The 17,523-nt window shown below is 43.9% G+C and overlaps 1 protein-coding gene across 3 annotated transcripts; it reads right to left on the bottom strand.

The window, feature by feature from the left end:
* Positions 1 to 6,570: 6,570 nt before the first annotated feature.
* Positions 6,571 to 16,153, bottom strand: ZNF3 (zinc finger protein 3). Of its 3 annotated transcripts, XM_016217725.2 has the most exons (6): positions 16,032 to 16,153; positions 14,804 to 14,896; positions 12,486 to 12,583; positions 11,289 to 11,380; positions 10,877 to 11,003; positions 6,571 to 9,058 (listed from the first exon to the last, which is right to left on the bottom strand). In XM_016217725.2, the coding sequence occupies exons 3-6, from the start codon at positions 12,538 to 12,540 to the stop codon at positions 7,989 to 7,991; spliced, it is 1,344 nt and encodes a 447-aa protein (XP_016073211.2). In that variant the 5' UTR covers positions 12,541 to 12,583; positions 14,804 to 14,896; positions 16,032 to 16,153; the 3' UTR covers positions 6,571 to 7,988. The 3 variants fall into 3 exon arrangements, with proteins under 3 accessions (XP_016073211.2, XP_016073212.2, XP_016073210.2); XM_016217726.2 differs by lacking the exon at positions 14,804 to 14,896; XM_016217724.2 differs by lacking the exons at positions 11,289 to 11,380; positions 12,486 to 12,583; positions 14,804 to 14,896; positions 16,032 to 16,153 and having other exon boundaries at positions 10,877 to 11,280.
* Between the last annotated feature and the right edge of the window lie 1,370 nt (positions 16,154 to 17,523).

Genomic DNA, 17,523 nt, shown 5'->3' on the forward strand with positions numbered 1-17,523 from the left:
TGCCAGAGTGAGCCCTTGTCAGTGGAAGTCAGATCATGGCCACTCTGCTTAAGCCCTCCCAGGACTCCGGGCTCACTCAGGGAATAGGTCTAACTCCTGACAGTGGCTGACACTGCCTTACATGACATGGCCCACTATGTCAGAGGAAAGAGACTAAGAAGTTTATTGTAAGGAAGTGGTTTAGTTGATTGTGGGGGCAGGCCATCAGGAAGGCAGGCAGAAGCTCTCCGGATCAAGCTGAAACTGCTGCCAACCAGAGACTTTCTTCTGGGAAAAGGAGATCTTCTCCTAAGGCCTTTCAACTGATTGAATCAGTCCCACCCAGATTATCTAGGATGATCTTATTGACTAAATACACATCACAGCTACACCTAGATTAGTGTTTGATTGAATGTCAGGGGATTGTAGCCTGGCCAGGTTGACACATGAAACCATCACATCCCCTTACCTCTTTGACCTTACTTTCTACTACTTCACCTCTTCTTCTTTGCTTACCTATTATTTTTGTCCCCACTTGAACAGGGGCTCCAGAGACTGTTTTGTTCCCGCTGAACCTGCAAGCCTAGAATGGTACCTGGACAGCTGCTCAATAAATATTGAGTAAAGTGACTGTGCAACCTTTCATATGCTTGAATGTCTGCTCTAACACCCAGTCTCTTTTTCAACATTCTCAGACTCCCAAGCCCCAGAACCCAGTGATGGGGATGACTTCTCTGAATTCATCCCTTTACCTCCAGACAACCTGATCACTGGACCAAACCTCTCTCACCGCAGCTTCCCCTCCCTGGTCCCTGGCCCTGTTCAGCCCTCATCACCTCTCTTCTGACATAGCCCTTCCCAATTTTCTTGAGCATTCTCACACTTCTGCTTACTGCTAGCTCTAATGTTCTCTGAGTGTGGTGGCCAAACCAAGCATGATTCTCCATGTGTCCCTACTACATTCTATCTACACAGCCTCAGGCCCCAGTGGCTTTGTTGTCAGACACATTGTATGGTGGGACTCAGCTACAACTAAGCACTCTCATGTTTTTCACTGAATCAGCATGCTTACAAAACCTCCTTTGACTTCCCTGTACTGTAGGAAAGAGACCAGTCCTTAGTTTGCCATGTAAGGCCGTTTACAATCTGACCCTAAACAGAGTTGTCTACCTCTTTTCCTAGTGGATTTGCAGACCAGGAAAGTGAGCAGATTGTTCCTTTCTACTTCTATCCAGGCATTCACCTTGAGGATTGCCACTTGACCAGAAAGAAGATGCAAGTCCCAGGTTCCTAAACTTGATCATGCATTGAAGTCACCTGGGGAGCTCACCCTGCAGGCCCTGCTCCCAACTGCCTGACTCCAGAAGTGTCGAGGCCCTTGGACTCTGGAAACCTGGCCAGGATCCTGGAGATCCTGCACCACAATCTGTAGCAGGGTTTGAATGGAGCCAGAGATGCTGACACCTTGGTATTCCCAGCGAGTCACTCATTGCCCAGCTCCGCAGAACACCCGAATACAAGCTCCCTCCTAAGGGGCCCATCCTGGGGTCCGCAGATTGGGTGTGGCAGGCAAGTGGGTGTCGTGCCAGGGGGTTCAGGGCTCCAGGCCAAGGTTGAGCTGTGGGCCCCTTCTGAATCCGATGTCTCAGCACAGGGCCCCATGCAGGCTCCAGGGACCTGGTTACCCGCTGGCTGCCCTTCTGACCAGCCCCTCCGAGAGCCTCCCAAACCATCTTCCATGCAGATCTATCAGCCCCGCCTTTAACATACAATGTTCTCTGAGCCACAGTCCACAGTTTCTTCCTGTCTAATCAAATCAACATCAAGGACACACATGCGCTCTTTTCTGTACTGGATATATCCATGAGGTAGACATTTTTAAATTTTTAAAAATTATTGTGCAGCCCGGCTGGAGTGGCTGTTATTTGAGTGTTGTCCTGTGCACGGAAAGGTGGTTAGGTGAACAAAGAGGGGAAGGCATTCAGGAAGAAGAAATAGTATGTGTAAAAGCCCAGAGGCATGTAATAGTATCTGTGCCAGTCTCATCACTCCAGCGTAAAATATGTGGGGGAGAGGAGGGTGGGAGTTGGGATGAGAAGGGTACTAGGAGGCAGGATGGGGAAGTAGGCAGGACTAGGAAATGAAAAGCCCTGTGTCATTACAAAGAATCTGAATTTTGACCTAGGGGATGGGAAGGGGCCACCGAAAGGTTTTGAGGTACTATAATCCAATAAAATTTTAGAGACACTCATGCATAGGTATGAAGAATGGATTGGAGAAGACTTTAGAAGCAAAAAGACCCACTAAGGCCTAGGCCCATGCATAAATCCCAGGAATGGGCAAGACACGATGGGCTGGGATATTGATAGACAAGCTGTACAGGTGAAGAGATGGAGAAACAATGCATCCAGAACAATTCCCAGGTTTCTGGCTTGGCTGACTGGGAAGTGGATGCTGTCAGCAACCAAAGCAGAGAATACACAAAAAATATGCCTATGGAGGAGGATAAGAATCCTTTGTTATTCCTGGAGAAACCAAACCACTCTCTGACCATATTTCTCTTTGTATGTAGAAAATAGTCCTGTAATTTTTTATTCAAAATCTTCAGTTCTTCATTACTGACATATTTAAAAATAAATGCACCTGACTGAACTTTTATTTTTTAAAGTAGAAAAATTTTAAACTTTATAAAAAATTTAAAAGAAAATATCTTTGGGGAGCTTTCAAAAACATCCTTTTGGCCCAGCTCAGCGGTTGAGCATTGACCTAGGATCCAGGAAATTGCAGTTCGATTCCTGGCCAGAGCACATGCCTGGGTTGTGGGCTCCATCCCCAGTTGGGGGTGTGCAGGAAGCAGCCAATCAATGATGACTCTCTCATCATTGATATTTCTCTCTTTCTCCCTCTTCCTTCCTCTCTCTGAAATTAATAAAGATATATTTTTAAAAACAACAAAATGACCTTTTAATTAAAAAGAAATTTGTTGTTTTTCTCCATCACCACTCCATGGTTCACACTTGTGCCAGCTGAAATGTTCAGGTAAAACCAGGTTTTTCCCTTACTTGGAAACTTATCACATAATATCCTTTCTCAGAATTATTTGAGTTGGATCTCAAAGAACAGGTATAACTTGGGATGGGTGGGGGTAGTTAGGAATGAAATTGCTTTTGCTATGACTGATATTATGTCCTTGGAAATCTTGCCCATCCTCCTCATTTCACAGATAAGAAAAAACCCGAAGCTATCAATGTAAGGCAGAAGCTTACAAGGAGGCAAAATTCAGCTTAATTTCCAGCAATCAGAATGTTCAACAGTGGAATTGCCTGCTTTTGTCTGGTGCAATGAGCCTCTTTTCCCTGACAGTATTACAAGGGGTACTATTGAAAGTTTCTGCAGTGGGAAATTGAAAATGGTTTCTCAGGCCCTCTTGGACTCTGATTTGATTGGCTGTGAGGAGCTGGAGCAAGATATGAGTACATTGTTGAGTAAACAAGCTCATAGGCATGAACCTAAGATGTGTATGTGGCCTTATTATCTTGCTATTTGATGTGACAAAGATTCTCTTCTTGACCAAATCTTATTCAAGGCTTCTGAACCTTATCCTAGGCCCATCTGTGCACTTTCTTATAAAATCTAGTTTTAGCAAGAACCCAGCTAAGTCACTTTAGCAAGTGTCCCCGATCCTCCACCATTACTCCATAGCAACGTCTAATCACCCTGGCCTGTCTTCAGCAAGGATCCTGTTAGGTAAGTTTAGCCCAAACCCTTCTTCTCCCTGAATGTTTCCTCTGGGAAAATTTTCATCTACTGAATCCCACCCTGCTCCTTGGCTATAAATTCCCACTTGGCCATGCTGTATTCAGAATTGAGCCAGCTCTTTTTTATTTTTATCCTCACTCGAGGACGTTTTTTCCCCTCATTAATTTTAGAGAGAGGGAAGGAGGGAGGGAGGCAGGAAGAGACAGAGAGAGCGAGAGAAGCACTGATCTGCTGCCTCTCCTATGTGCCCAAACAGGAATCGAATTTGCAGCCCTCTGGTGTATGGGGTGACACGCCAACCCACCAAGCCACCTGGCCAGGGCAGGGCCCAGTTCTTACTGAAGTCTCTTTCCCCCTAGTGCAATAGTTCTGAATAAAATGTTTTTACTGCTCTAATGACTGCCAGCTCTGGCTTTTCACACATCTGGTTTTCAGATGTGTGAAGAGGAGCACTAAGAGTTAAGGCCATACATTTATGTGGAGACCAGCTCAAGGAAAGCCTTGACTACATATAGCTAAGGAGTTTGAATTTTATTCTGTAAGAGTAGCTGTTGAAATTTTTTGATAAAGTGACAAGATGTGTGTAGTGCTTTGGGGAGTGATTTGTAATGAGAGAAAATAAAGATATCAATCCATTAGGAGACTATATAATCCAGGTATTAATAGCAATGGAAATGAAGGTGAACTATGAAGATTGCAGAATCATAACTGACAGGACCAGACCATTGCCTAGATAAGGTTCTCTTCACAAGTGGGTGCCTCCCCATCTCCTCATCCAAGCCATCTAGCCTGTGGCCCAGCCTCCCACTAAGTAGAGCAACCCTGATCTCACTGTCATCTCCCACTGGGCAAGCCCAATTGTTTCACCTGTAAGATGGCGTTATACTAACACCTGCCTTACACACAGGTTGTAGTTAGAGTTAAATGATTTAATATTTGAAAAATACTTGGAAAGGGGCCAGGCAGAGCATATGCCATGTGTCAGCTACTATTATTACCATCACTTGGAAATCCCACTTCCTCCATGACCTCAATTCTGATCTTCCCCTCTGACAATCTCTATCTGTCCACTCCATGCTTACTGAACCTGCCCAGGACTTGTTGCTGGTTAGATGTAGGTGGATAAAAATGTTAAAAAACTCAGGAGTTGTGACTCTGAGAGGTTTGCAGAAATTTTGAGAGGGGGTAGTTTATGGAAAAGACATATCTGGTTTGAAACACATCAATTGAAACTTTTAAAAGATCGAAGTGTAAATGCCCTGCAGTCTGCTGGAGACCGAACACTGGAGTTTGGAGAGATCAGTACCACACAAGCAGATTTTAAACTTACTTGCATAGAATAGTGGAGGCCTTGGAAGTAAATGGGTTCCAAGGATAACGACACAGAAAGACAACAGTGTTGTATCACTCACATTAAGGAATGCTCAGGGAATGAGAAAAGAGGAATCATGATGGGAATAGGAATAATCAGGGACTTAGGTGAATAAAATGTTTTGTTTCAGAGATATTTTTTAAAAACACTTTTCATGTAATGTCCCTGCTCAGTCTCAGGTCCCACTGAGAGAGTCTGAAGGACTGAGTCATTAAGTCTTACGGGAAGTGAAGGGTTCAGCATCTGGGCAGGGAAGGGGCTAACCCTTCCTGCTTAGGGGTCTTTCCCAGAGCTCCGCATTAAGTGACCATACTCAAGCCCACCCCAAACTGTCCTGCCTGGAACCTCTTATTTACCACATATTATCTGTTTTATAAGACCTAGCTCAAGTTTATCTTCTCCTAGGAATTTTCTCTATTCCATTATTATTTTTTCTTTTTCAGTATAGATTTTTAAGCTCTATCCTCAGAAATAATTTTGTCTGATTTGGGGCTTGGAAATCTGCATTACTTACAAGCAACCTAGTCATGGTCTACACTTTGAGAAACAATCTGTGTAAGTATGTGATGAATGTCAGAGATGAGCCAAAACAATGTTTCATTATAGCTTTAAGAAATTAAAAACACATCCTGGCCCAACCGGTGTGCTCAGTGGTTGAGCGTTGACCTATGAACCTGGAGGTCACAGTTTGATTCCCAATCAGTGCACACGCCCCAGTTACAGGCTCCATCCCCAGTGGGGGGCATGAAGGAGGCAGCCGATCAATGACTCTCATCATTGATGTTTCTATCTCTCTCTTCCTTCTTCTCTCTGAAATCAACAAAAACATATTTAAAAAATAAAAAGAACTACAAAAGAAAACACACCCTGGCCAGTGTGGCTCAGATGGTTGAGTATCTTCCTATGTACTAAAAGGTCACTGTTCAATTCTTGGTCATGGCAATGCCCAAGATGTGGGCTTGATCTCCACTAGCGGGAGCGCAGGAGGCAGCCAATCTATGTTTCTCATATCAATGTTTTTCTAAAATCAATTAAAAAAAATTTTACAAGAAATTAAAAGCACATGAGCTGATCACAATATGTGATCCAAAATTCTTGAGAGGCTAGAGTTCAACATTTCCTCATCTTCTCCATTAGACTTTCATCTCAGCCTTTTCTGTGACTGTAACATCCTTTCACCAATAGTCAAACTAAGAAATCTAAACATGCCCATTGCTACCCAACATACACCCAGTAACACCTTTCTAGTTTTAGTTGCTGGTTTTAAGTATCATACCACACAATATGCTGCACACAAAAAACCTGTCCATGGATATAAAGATGGGAGAGATTGTGTAAATGACTAACAGTCTAGGGTAGTATCTAGAGCAGGGGTGGGGAACCTTTTTTCTGCCAAGGGCCATTTGGATATTTATAACATCATTTGCAGGTCATACAAAATCACCAACTTAAAAATTAGCTATGAAAAAAGCTCCTACATTTATTGAATTTCAAGTCCCGCCTGCAGTTGCCTTGGCAGGGCCAGACCAAATGATTCCGAGGGTCATATACGGCCCAGGCGCTAGACGTTGTTCAACCCTGATCTAGAGGAATATAACGGAAATCCTGAGGAAAAGAGGTCACATGTTTGTGACTGAGAGAGAAATGGTTGGCTGTAAACAAATTTTTAAGATTATTTTTTAAAGATTCTATTTACAATCAGTTTCCTGTTTAAACTAAAATAAACTTGGACCCTATACAAAAACACACTCATTCTCTCCTTCTGAAAAACTATTCTGTTTAATAGTGCACTTCATTTATGCTACAGGATGAGCAGGATTGGGAAAACATGAAAGGTCATCCCTTCAGCTGGGAAAACTCCATCCTAACCCAGCAAGGAGCCCTGCCGCCAGGCTCAGACCAGAGCCTTCATTCTCTGGGCTTTGCTGTTTGCATTCATACTCTGCTGTTGAAGTCAGAAGTGGGGTCAGGAGAGGTGTGGCTGCTGGGGCCAGATGTCACAGGTCATAGGTGACAGAGGGCAGGGCAAGCTGGCTGAATGAGCTCCTTGAAAGCATCCTTAGTCACTGGGGGTTTGAATTAAATCATTTTGTATCACAGGAGTGATGAGATGAGAGGAAGAGGGAGAGAAGAGGAAAGAAAACAGAGGCCAATGCTAAATGCTTTTGATCCACTTCCTCAGTCATGCTAGACTCACTGATTAGATGCATTTCCCAATTAGTCCTATCACAACATGGAATGACCAGGGATTCTCCAAAATTGCCAGACTGCTCTCGGAAACTTGGTCTTGCTGCTCCAAAAGCCATAAAGGATAGTTACCAATGGAAACCTCTTTTGCCCCTCCTCACCCCCAATCAAATAACAGATCCCTCAGCACTGCTATTTCCTTATCAAAACTTAAAGCTGGATTAGGAAGTGGCTTCCAAATACAGCCTCCTTTTCCCTCTGTTAGCAAGTAACAGGACTCAGAACATGCTTTCCATTGCCTTCTGTGCTGACTATACTGACTCCAACTAGAGGAATCCTTACAATTTTATTCCTATTGTGCTTCCATCCCCACCTTGGTAAGAAAGGCTCCCTTGGTGTTAGAAATATGGTCTAGTGCAAACTCCTGTCCATAGTGGAAGGTGATTGAGCTTCTCTCTATTCCCAGCACTTCATCTGCTGCTTGCCTCCTAATTTTTCAAGGCTGGTATTGTTCCTGGGGAAACTGACTAGTTTGCTAATCACTGTGCCAGGATGATTTGCCCAATTTGCCCCAGTCTCTAAAGTGAAAGTTTTGTGTTGGGACACACACTAAGTTGTTCATACTTTTATAGTAAGGCAGGAGCTCTTTAGACTCAAGAGGAAGTGAGAAAAACAGGTGTGTAGCTCTCTTTCATGTAGACTCTCTCATATTTAATTCAGCAGTAACTCTGAGAGAACTTTTGCTCATTCCCATTACGTTCAAAGGCTTCTCTCCAGTGTGAATTCTTTGATGACGAACAAGAGCTGAGCTATACCTAAAGGCTTTTCCACACTCACTACATTCATAGGGATTCTCCCCTGTGTGGATTCTTTGATGCTGAATAAGGCCTGAACTATACGTAAACTTTCCTCCACATTCCATACATTCATAGGGCTTCTCTCCAGTGTGGATTCTCTGGTGCTGATAGAGGTGTGAGCTCTGGCTGAAAGCCTTCCCACACTCATTACATTCATAGGGCTTCTCTCCAGTGTGGATTCTCTGGTGATGAATGAGGGTGGAGCTCCTACTGAAGGCTTTCCCACATTCGTTACAAGCATACGGTTTCTCTCCAGTGTGGATTCTCTGATGATGAGTAAGGGTGGAGCTCCAGCTAAAGGTTTTCCCACACTCGTTACATTCATAAGGTTTCTCTCCAGTGTGGATCCTTCGATGTAGAATGAGAGCAGAGCTACAACTGAAGGTCTTCCCACAATCATTACATTCATAAGGTTTCTCTCCAGTGTGGATTCTCTGATGCTGTATCAGATGTGAGCTCTGGCTGAAAGCCTTCCCACATTCACTACATTCATAGGGCTTTTCCCCAGTGTGGATTCTCTGATGTTGAATAAGGTCTGAAGTTCGATTAAAGCTCTTGCTACATTCATCACATTTATGGGGTCTGTCTCCTACAGGAAGTCTCTGATGTGAAATAAGGTTGGAACTCACAGTGAAGCTGTTCCCAAAATCATTGTATTTCTCACTTCTCTCTCCCATAGGGGTTAGCTTTTCCTCAACTGTCACTTGACCAAAATCTTGTATCTTCCTATGCAGTCTTTCTCCAGAAGAGTCCCCCAGCTGCTTCTTTAGACTGACTTCTTTTTCATAGGCTTTTTCAAACTTAAGACCCTGAGAAATATCCTTTTGGAATCTTCCCAAGAGCATCCCATGTGATCCTGTATCTTCAGAAATTTCTTGATCATGCTCAGTTCTGGTCTCACCATCTGGCACAATACAAAATACAAACATCACTTGTTCCTTGTGGAAGAAAGAAATCAAAACCAGGACAGGATAACCACGTGCATGCCTTTTATCTGCCCAGGCTGTATGCAGCTAAGGCAGAATAAGAGAAGAGGAAACAGGGAAGGAGAAAGGCAAGAAGCAAAATCGAGAAAACAGCTAGAAATATAGAGAAAACTGGATTGTAAGGAGAGAGTGGATCAGGTAGAAATAGGGAAGGGTATGCTGTTTAATGAAGTGACAAGGTCCTTGGAGAGGTTAAAGACTGTAGATATAATTTGTGAGATGGTGACTACAAGAACTACTTAAGAAAAGTGGGGAAGGTGAGGAGAACCAGTAGCAGAGCAGGAAGGAACAGAAGGGTTGAGGTCACTAGTGACCCCTACAGCCCCAAAGTGGAAAGAACATGTTTGTAGCTGTGTCAAATCCATGAAAATAGACAAAAGACAGAGTCCATCTCTGGGACCTAGGCCTAGAAGGCTATGCTATGATGTGAGGATATGTAAACAATTTCCTTATTTGATTTCTCTATTTTCACTGTCTTCGGGTTTCTAAAAGGAACTTCATGCCTGGCTGGTATGGTTCTGTGGTTAAGCATTAACCTTTGATCCAGGAGATTGCAGTTTGATTCTGGGTCAGGGAACATGCCTAGGTTGCAGGCTCAATCCCCAGTAGGGGAAGTGCAAGAGGCAGCTGGTCAGTGACTCTCATCATTGATGTTTCTCTCTCTCTCTCTCTCCACCTTACCCTTCCTCTCTCTAAAATCAATAAAGATGTATTTAAAAATAAAATTTTAAAAAATAATAATAAAGGGAAATTTATGCACAGAGAATAAGTATAAAGGGTCCAGATGTTAGCATTTTTAGGTTGTCAATAAAAAAGTATTAGGGACAGAAATAGCTATTTCTCCCTCACCTGAACAGGTACCTTTCAGAACCTCTCTGTTCTCAATTCCCTTCAAACCCAGGACCCTTGGCTCTTCCTCAGCCCAGAAATTATATCAAAATACAGAAATGGGAATCCTGCTCATGGGAAAAGACATGGGACAAGGTTTACCCTGCTCATATCAAGTGGTCCCAGAGATCAATCCCAGACCTAGGATCTACAGCAGACAGAAAGGAAATATCAGGGAGGTCTCAAATGGGAATTTTTCTGGCACTGCTCAGAAAAATGTTTTCACTGAAAATGGGTGAGAGACAAGGAATTAACAGTCCACAGACTAAAAGTTAAAAAGGGAATTGCTCCCTATATCAAGTTAAATTCTATAAGAGCAGCAGCTGCACTAGGTCATGAACACAGCAACAAGTCCCTAGAGGTAGTCCAACAGAGAAGGGGAGGAGATAGAGTTCCAGAATGTTCACTTGGGCACAGAGCAGTACCTCACATGTTCAGGGATCCCAATATGCTAATCTTTTGGAAAACATTCTGGAGTATATGTTAAATCCTAAGAATAACATGGAAAAAAGTACTGTATTTGGACTTAAAAGACCAGGGCTGCTGCTCACCAGCGATAGGACCATGTGTAAAACATTTAAGACCTCTGACCTCTCTTTCCTCACCTATAAAATGAGGATAATTCTAGCTACCTCAACTGCTGTGTTACGGTGAGGATTAAATGAGAGAATATATATGAAACCTCTTTATAAACTGCAAAGTACTGTACAAATGGAAGTTATTATTATTGTTAGAATTTTCTGAGACTAAGACAATCCTTAATTATTTTCACTGACTCAACTGTTATTAGTAAACAAGGAAGCAAAGAAATGCCAAGGGAGTTTTATTGAGAAAGCATAACTCCTTACCCAGTGAGAACACATTCCCATAATTTTCCAGCATCACATCTCTATAGAGATCCCTCTGAGCAGGCTCCAAACGCTTCCACTCCTTCCGGATAAAGTACACAGCTACATCCTCAAATGTCACCAATTCCTGAAAAAACACATTCCTGCATGCAATTTCAGGGTGAGGGGTAGGACTGGCAGCACCAAAAAAATAATTTGGGATGGGGTTGAATACCACATATTTGGGAAGCTGGGGAAAGATTAGGGTGGAGAGAGAAGAAAGTCCAAGAAAGAAAGGTCCATTACTCAGCAGGAAGGGACCATAGTCTTGATGGAGTGAATATCGTGGTTGGAGCATTTAATGGGATGTTACTACACCAAAAATGTCAACACAATGGGAAAGAAAAAGAGACTAAGGGGAACCACACCTTACCTGGGACTTGGCCTTTAGGAGTGCAGCTGCCAACATCTCATCCCCCAGACTGTCCTTGTTGGAAAATGCAGGAACTTTGGAGGAAGGAAGAGCTAAGGACAATAAAAGGGTCTATGAGTGAGTCTATCTGCTGCTGTCTGGCCTCTCAACCTTCAGAAAACTCGTAAGGTCCTGGGACAACCTAGGACGCACTCCTGTGACATTTCTAAGTTCATTTCCTCTACAGCTACTAAGGGTGCTTATAACAGGCACATTTAGTGTGGGCCCATCCTAAAGAGAGATGTCTAAAGCCCTGTTGATTCTTGCTCTCTACTTTTGTTCCCAGTCCCTTCCTTTCCCTCCATCCTACTCTCAATGAAACTTGCCCAGTCTTATTGTTAGTGATGAATGTGTTCTTGTCCATTCTCCCAAACTTGGCCAGAAACAGGTTGTCCTGCTCATATCCCTTCCATCATTCTCTGCATCTCTGAACTCAAACTACGGCATTAAGAAGTTCTCTTAGACCAAAGGCAAACTAGGAGCTTCACCCCATCCATGACTGAGGACCTAACACTCATAGCTGTTCTCCATCCCCAGGTCAAATCTACAAATCTCAAAACACTATAAATGTTTCCTGTTTATGTACTTGATCACCTATCTTTTTCTGTAATTCTTAGGTTAATATTTTTATCCCACAGAGGCTCAAAATCCCTAGAGACTAATTCTGCAGAATGACCCAGACAAAAAGGTCCCTAAATGCTTCTCCTCACAAGCAAGGGAATACCCATTAGGAATGAAACTGGCTCCAAAGTCATAAAAGCAGTCTATGAAAGCAAAATACAAATACTTTCGTGGCTTCCTATCCATTTTATCCTTTTGCCTGTGACCTACAAAATGATTCCCCTCCTCTAATGACATGATCCTAAAAGGCACAAACAAGGACTATGAAGTTGGCTGCTACAAAGCCCCTGGAAAATAGAATTTGGTGACTGTCACAGTTTTCTTAATCCTTCATAAGAAATCCAGAGTCCTTAAAAAGACTTGAGCTATAAAACCTATCAAGCTGTACAATAATTCTCACTCGACTGTGAGTTACTGAGTGGCAAAACCTATGTCATAATCATGTCTGGAATCTACTTGTTATCCTAGTACCTGAGATTTCAATAGATGACTGCTGAATGAAAGAATAAAAGAAACAATGAATCCCCTATTCCTTACCACTCTCAAGCAGGGCCTGAGGTTCCTGAGATGCATGATCAGCCTGAGTTTCCATGGGTAAGGCCAGAAGCTCCTGTCTCTGGTCTCCTATTTGCAGGCTGGACAAGAAGCAGATTTTGAGTAAGAATGAGGAAGCACAGCAGAAGCAAAAGTTCAAGGTTAAAAGATTTTGAAAAAAACAACCACCCACATCCAGAATACAGAGAGGGGAACTAGCATTTTAGTTAGTACCCAAGAACGAGAAGAAATGAGAGGAAATGCAGCAACTGGGACTAGTCTTTAAGACCCTGGTGAATATACTCCCACTCCCTATAATGAGGTCACACAAGAATCACTAAAAGGGCCAAAGTTCCTTGCCAATATCCCACCTTTGGCTCCCCACACAAACAGGGATATCTATAACAACAAAAAACGGAGAATACCAGTGCCAAATAATGATATTAATAGAATGAAATACTAAGCAACTATCAAAATGAAAAGTATCAGAGTAAAGTGAAAAGAGAGTGCACATATAGACTGAAAAATGTGAATGCATCATACACATTTTAAGAATATTTGAGATAATGGAGAAAGCTATTTGTTTACAGAGGAGGAAAAAAATCCCTCATAAACATTAGACTTGGTAGGAGAAAAAAATTTACTTTATTAGATTTCTAGCTGTTATATTAAATTTAGGTGTTATCCTTAGAGGAAAAGGGACCACGAAATAACACCCAAATAACAGAGATCAGAGAAGCTTAATGCGTTCTCTGTCTCTCATTTTTAAAAACCTTGGGGAACACCACCTAGCTCATAGAACTTGGGCAAACAGCTCTATTAAATTAAATAAGATAAATTCTTCCTCCCCTTTCTTTCTAAAATTGTTTTCTGCTTCCAGTCCCAGTCAAAGGTGGGATATTTATTGTCAAGGAACTTGGGCCATTTTTGTGGTCCTCCTGAGTCTCTTTACAGGGACTGAGTATATATATTCACCCAAATCTAAAAGACTAATCCTAGTTGCTATGTTTCCTCTCACTGAGAAGGTATCAGCCAACTTTCTTTTTATTTCCCTTCTCTCCTAATACATTTCCTTCGGTTAGATTACAAGTCCCTGAAGCAGGGAGCAATACTTTTTTAAAAACACAAGATTACTGATTACTCTGTTTTTATCCCTACTAATGTCCCTAATCCCCAGATGCTACAACAATCAAAAGAGATGTTTTCTGTGGCTCTAGTGAATAAAAAACATTAACACCTAAACTAAGGTTTGGATCTCAAGTAAAAGGTTCCACTTCAAGAATCAAGAGATTTAGGCCCTGACTGGGTAGCTCAGTTGGTTAGAGCGTCGTCCCAACAGACCAAGGCTTTGGGTTCAATCCACATTCAGGGCACATACAAGGAGCAACCAATGAATGTATAAACGAGTGGAACAACAAATCGATGTTTCTCTGCACCCCCATTCCTCTCTCTCTCTAAAAAGACCCCCCAAAAAACCAACAGATCTAGAGTAGATGCAGCAGCCAGCAGAACATCCTTATCCTTAGACAAGAGCAAAAAAACCCCCCACACTCCTGGATTTTGTTTACACCCCTCTTTTTATTCGTTCATATAACAAACATCTGCTGAGTGTCAACTGTACTGCAAAGCACCATTGAAAAGAGTAAAAAACCAGGAATGCAAACAGTATTTGCTTCCTCATCACAGACCGTTACATTCATATAAGGCATAAAAAGGGGAGGGGCTGGTCTGAGAACCACTGAGAGTTCAGAGAACTCTAGTCTTTGGGCAACAAAGGGATATAAAATGCCCATCACCAACACCATTACACAGTGAAAAGCACTGAATCAGGCATGAGCCAGGCCCACCAGCTTGAGGAGGGTAACATACCCTCTTGCCACTAACACTCTCCCAGCTAGGTCCTTTAAACTATGTCTCAGAGCCAACCATCTCTTCGTTCCTATCAACCAACTTTACAAATTCGAGGACTGTTTATAAGCAGACATCTTAACAAATCAGCTCTCAGTCCAAACTCTCCTTAGAAAGGAAAATCAGAGGCTCTGACTCCAGAGAAAAAAAGCTCCCTCCTCACAGCTTGGTTAACCAAAGCTGGAACTCAAAGGCATATTGTTGAGAACAAGTCCCCAGTGTCTGGATCAGTAAACAATGTTTCTCATAGAAAGAAAAATCTCCATTGTGCTCCCACAGCTTCAGGTGCAGGCAGGGCCCTTCCCCTGCTCCACTGCCAACCCCTCTCCCTGGAGCTGCTTCTGGGGACTGAGAAAGATAACCGGGTGGTGAAATGTGTCATGGGAAGCTTTACCTGCTGGATTCTTTCTTACCTTCTTTGGGGTTATCTCTAGAAAGCCAGAGCAGTAATTACTGCAAGCCTCTGTTTAAGTTCCTGGGAATTCTGACTTTAGTTGATGCCAATACTGTATGGTTAAGGGGGGGGGGGGGGTGTTAAAATACATAAATTCCACTTCTAATATAACTATTTATAGATAAGGGGGGGAAGAAGACATGTATGCTAAAAAATACCAATTAAGACCACAACTGGTATTTGTGTGGCACCTCTGAAGAAAGCTGAAAGGGAACTGAAAGTTCTCCAAGTCAACCTCCCATTCAGTGTAAGAAACACCTTCTAAAGTTCCTAACATTGTCAGTTAACTTGCTAGATACTCTCAATACTTCAGCAAGGAGTCTGTTCCGTTGCTGCACAGCTTAGCCACCAGAGATGGTAAACTGAAAATCTATCCCCTTGAACCTTCACCTCAGAGGCCTAAGTGCCCTATGGAGCTTCAGTGATAGGATCTTCTTCCACACAACTGTTCAAAACCAAATGATGCCCACTCTCCACAAACATCTCTTCTTGGGGATAAATACCTATAGTTTCTCAAACTAGTCCCTAGATTTCACGTTCCTCATCCTGCTAATCCTCTGGTAGAGTTTACACATGCCCTTCAGATTGTAAACACAGGGTCTGTGTTCATTCTCACTTCAAAAGCGGATCAAATTAGGGATCTAAAACAGTTGCAAATGGGAGCCAATCACAATTGCACCATTCCCCATAAAAGACTCGATTTACAGGGCGCTAGCGAATTATTCCCGTAATCTGAGTTTGCACTCCCTCCCAGACCTAGTTCTAACTGTGCTCTCTTCGAAGAACTCATTCTCTGACCCTAAAACCCAGGTAAAATAAAAACGGACCTCCTCTCCTGCCGCGAGAGCGAATAACTATGTGAACCTCAACTAAAAGCGTCTCGGAGAACTATCAAGTTGGTATCGCTGTCATCAGCTGTTTTAAAGAGCGGGGCCCTTCTGCACCCACAGTGTAACTTTTAAGTGCTCGAGCTGGGCGCGAAGTCACCCAGCCAGAACCGGAACCCCTTTCCTCCCTCCCACGCAGGGTACCGCTCAGGGGCGTCCCTGGGGAAACGGAGTCGAGGGCCGGCTGTGGGTGAGGGAGCGGCGCCTTCAGCACCCTGCTCCGGGCGGGCCTGGGGACCCAACGGGCCGCAGCGGCACGGACACCACCCCCTTCCCCGACGACCACAGCCTCCGTCTCACCGCGAGCCCCGAGGGCAGCCGGACTCCCTCTGGGGCCAGGGACGGAAGACTTGGGGGGACTGGACACGGACCGGGCCCCGCTGGACACTGTCACAGACCCACACACCGGGGACAGAACAAAGAACGGAAGCTCCCTTCGTCTCGCTTCCGGGTCGGTCTTTTTTTTTTCTTTTTTCTTTTCCCCACCCCCCCCATGCCCGTTCCCCCACCACCACCTGTTTTGTCTAGGAAAATGGGAGGTCTCCTCCTCTCGGTGGTTTACCGGCGTCCGTGGTGCGGCGAGGGTGCAGGGCCCAAACGCTGACGGGCCAGTCGGGCCTCACGCCCCCGCCCGCCGCCGCGCAGCGCTCCCTGCTGGCCGGCTGGGTCAGGACGCCCCGCGCCTCCGCCTCAGGGCTCTAGCTCGGGCGTCGCCGGCCAGCGAGAGGGTGCGGGATGGGGCGTGGTGGGGCGTGGGGGAAACAGTGTGGACCAGCGCCGGCCGCACACAGGGTCTCCGGTGGGGCAGCAGGGCGGAGGGGAACGCCCAGTGTCTGAGCGAACCGAGCTCTAATAAACTTGGGGAGGATTCACCAATATAAAAAATTCAGCCTCACTTGAAATTCCCAAATAAACCAAGTTTAGGCTCCCAAAGTTTTCCAATTGTATTATCTGGGACCAGACAGGCTGCCGCAAAATATCCTACAATAGCATATTGGTTATTTTGAATTAAAGGTACTTGAGAAACTGCCAGTGCAAGAAGAACATTCTGACTGCTCTGTGCCCCCATGAAAGCAGATCAGACTCCCCTGTGAAAAGAGCCCTTCTTGCTCCTAAAGGAAAAGACACCCTTATCGCTAGTTAGGGAACCCAGAGCGGGGGAGGGGGAAGAGGCTTAAGGTAAAAACCGTGTTATTATTTTACTACCCAAGCCCAAACTTCATTTAGATTAGATTCTTCACCAACAAGCACCTGAACCTGTCCTGTTGCTTTTTCACACATTTATTGTTTGTCTAAAAAGTATAAAAAGATGACTGGTCTATCATTTCTCTGACCATCATCTATGATCTCCTGTGCCCACATTTTTTTTTTTTTAATATATCTTTATTGATTTCAGAGAGAGGAAAGGAGTGGGGGAGAGAGAGATAGAAACATCAATGATGAGAGAGTCATTGATCAAGCCCGCAACCGGGGCATGTGCCCTGACTGGGAATCGAACCCTGATTGCCTAGATCCTAGGTCGATGCTCAACCGCTGAGCCATGCCTGGCCAGGTCCTGTGCCCACATTTTAAATTGTTTTTTTCCTTTCTGTTAATCTGGCCTTATATTAATTTTATTATTAGTTCAGTTGTAAGAACTCAAGAAGGGGGGGTAAGGTGGGGGGATAGTCCCCTCCCCAACAGTTTTACGTAAAAACGGCCCCTTAAAGTACTAAAATCTGAAGAAAACATTCCAGCCCATCAGAGTTCAAGTGAGGACAAACCTGCACATGGGATGAGAGCAGAAAAGACT

The sequence above is a fragment of the Miniopterus natalensis genome, chromosome 3 (genome assembly GCF_054644295.1).
Source record: "Miniopterus natalensis isolate mMinNat1 chromosome 3, mMinNat1.hap1, whole genome shotgun sequence".
Taxonomy (NCBI): domain Eukaryota; kingdom Metazoa; phylum Chordata; class Mammalia; order Chiroptera; family Miniopteridae; genus Miniopterus; species Miniopterus natalensis.

What these genes read in the sequence shown, in the direction of transcription:
- ZNF3 (XM_016217724.2), bottom strand. Translation starts at nt 11,213, where the DNA reads ATGCTCCAACCACGATATTCACTCCATCAAGACTATGGTCCCTTCCTG. An exon ending in TGGGAATGTGTTCTCACTGG is followed by an intron (nt 9,059 to 10,876) that starts GTAAGGAGTTAT and finishes GTATTGTGCCAG; the next exon opens with ATGGTGAGACCAGAACTGAG.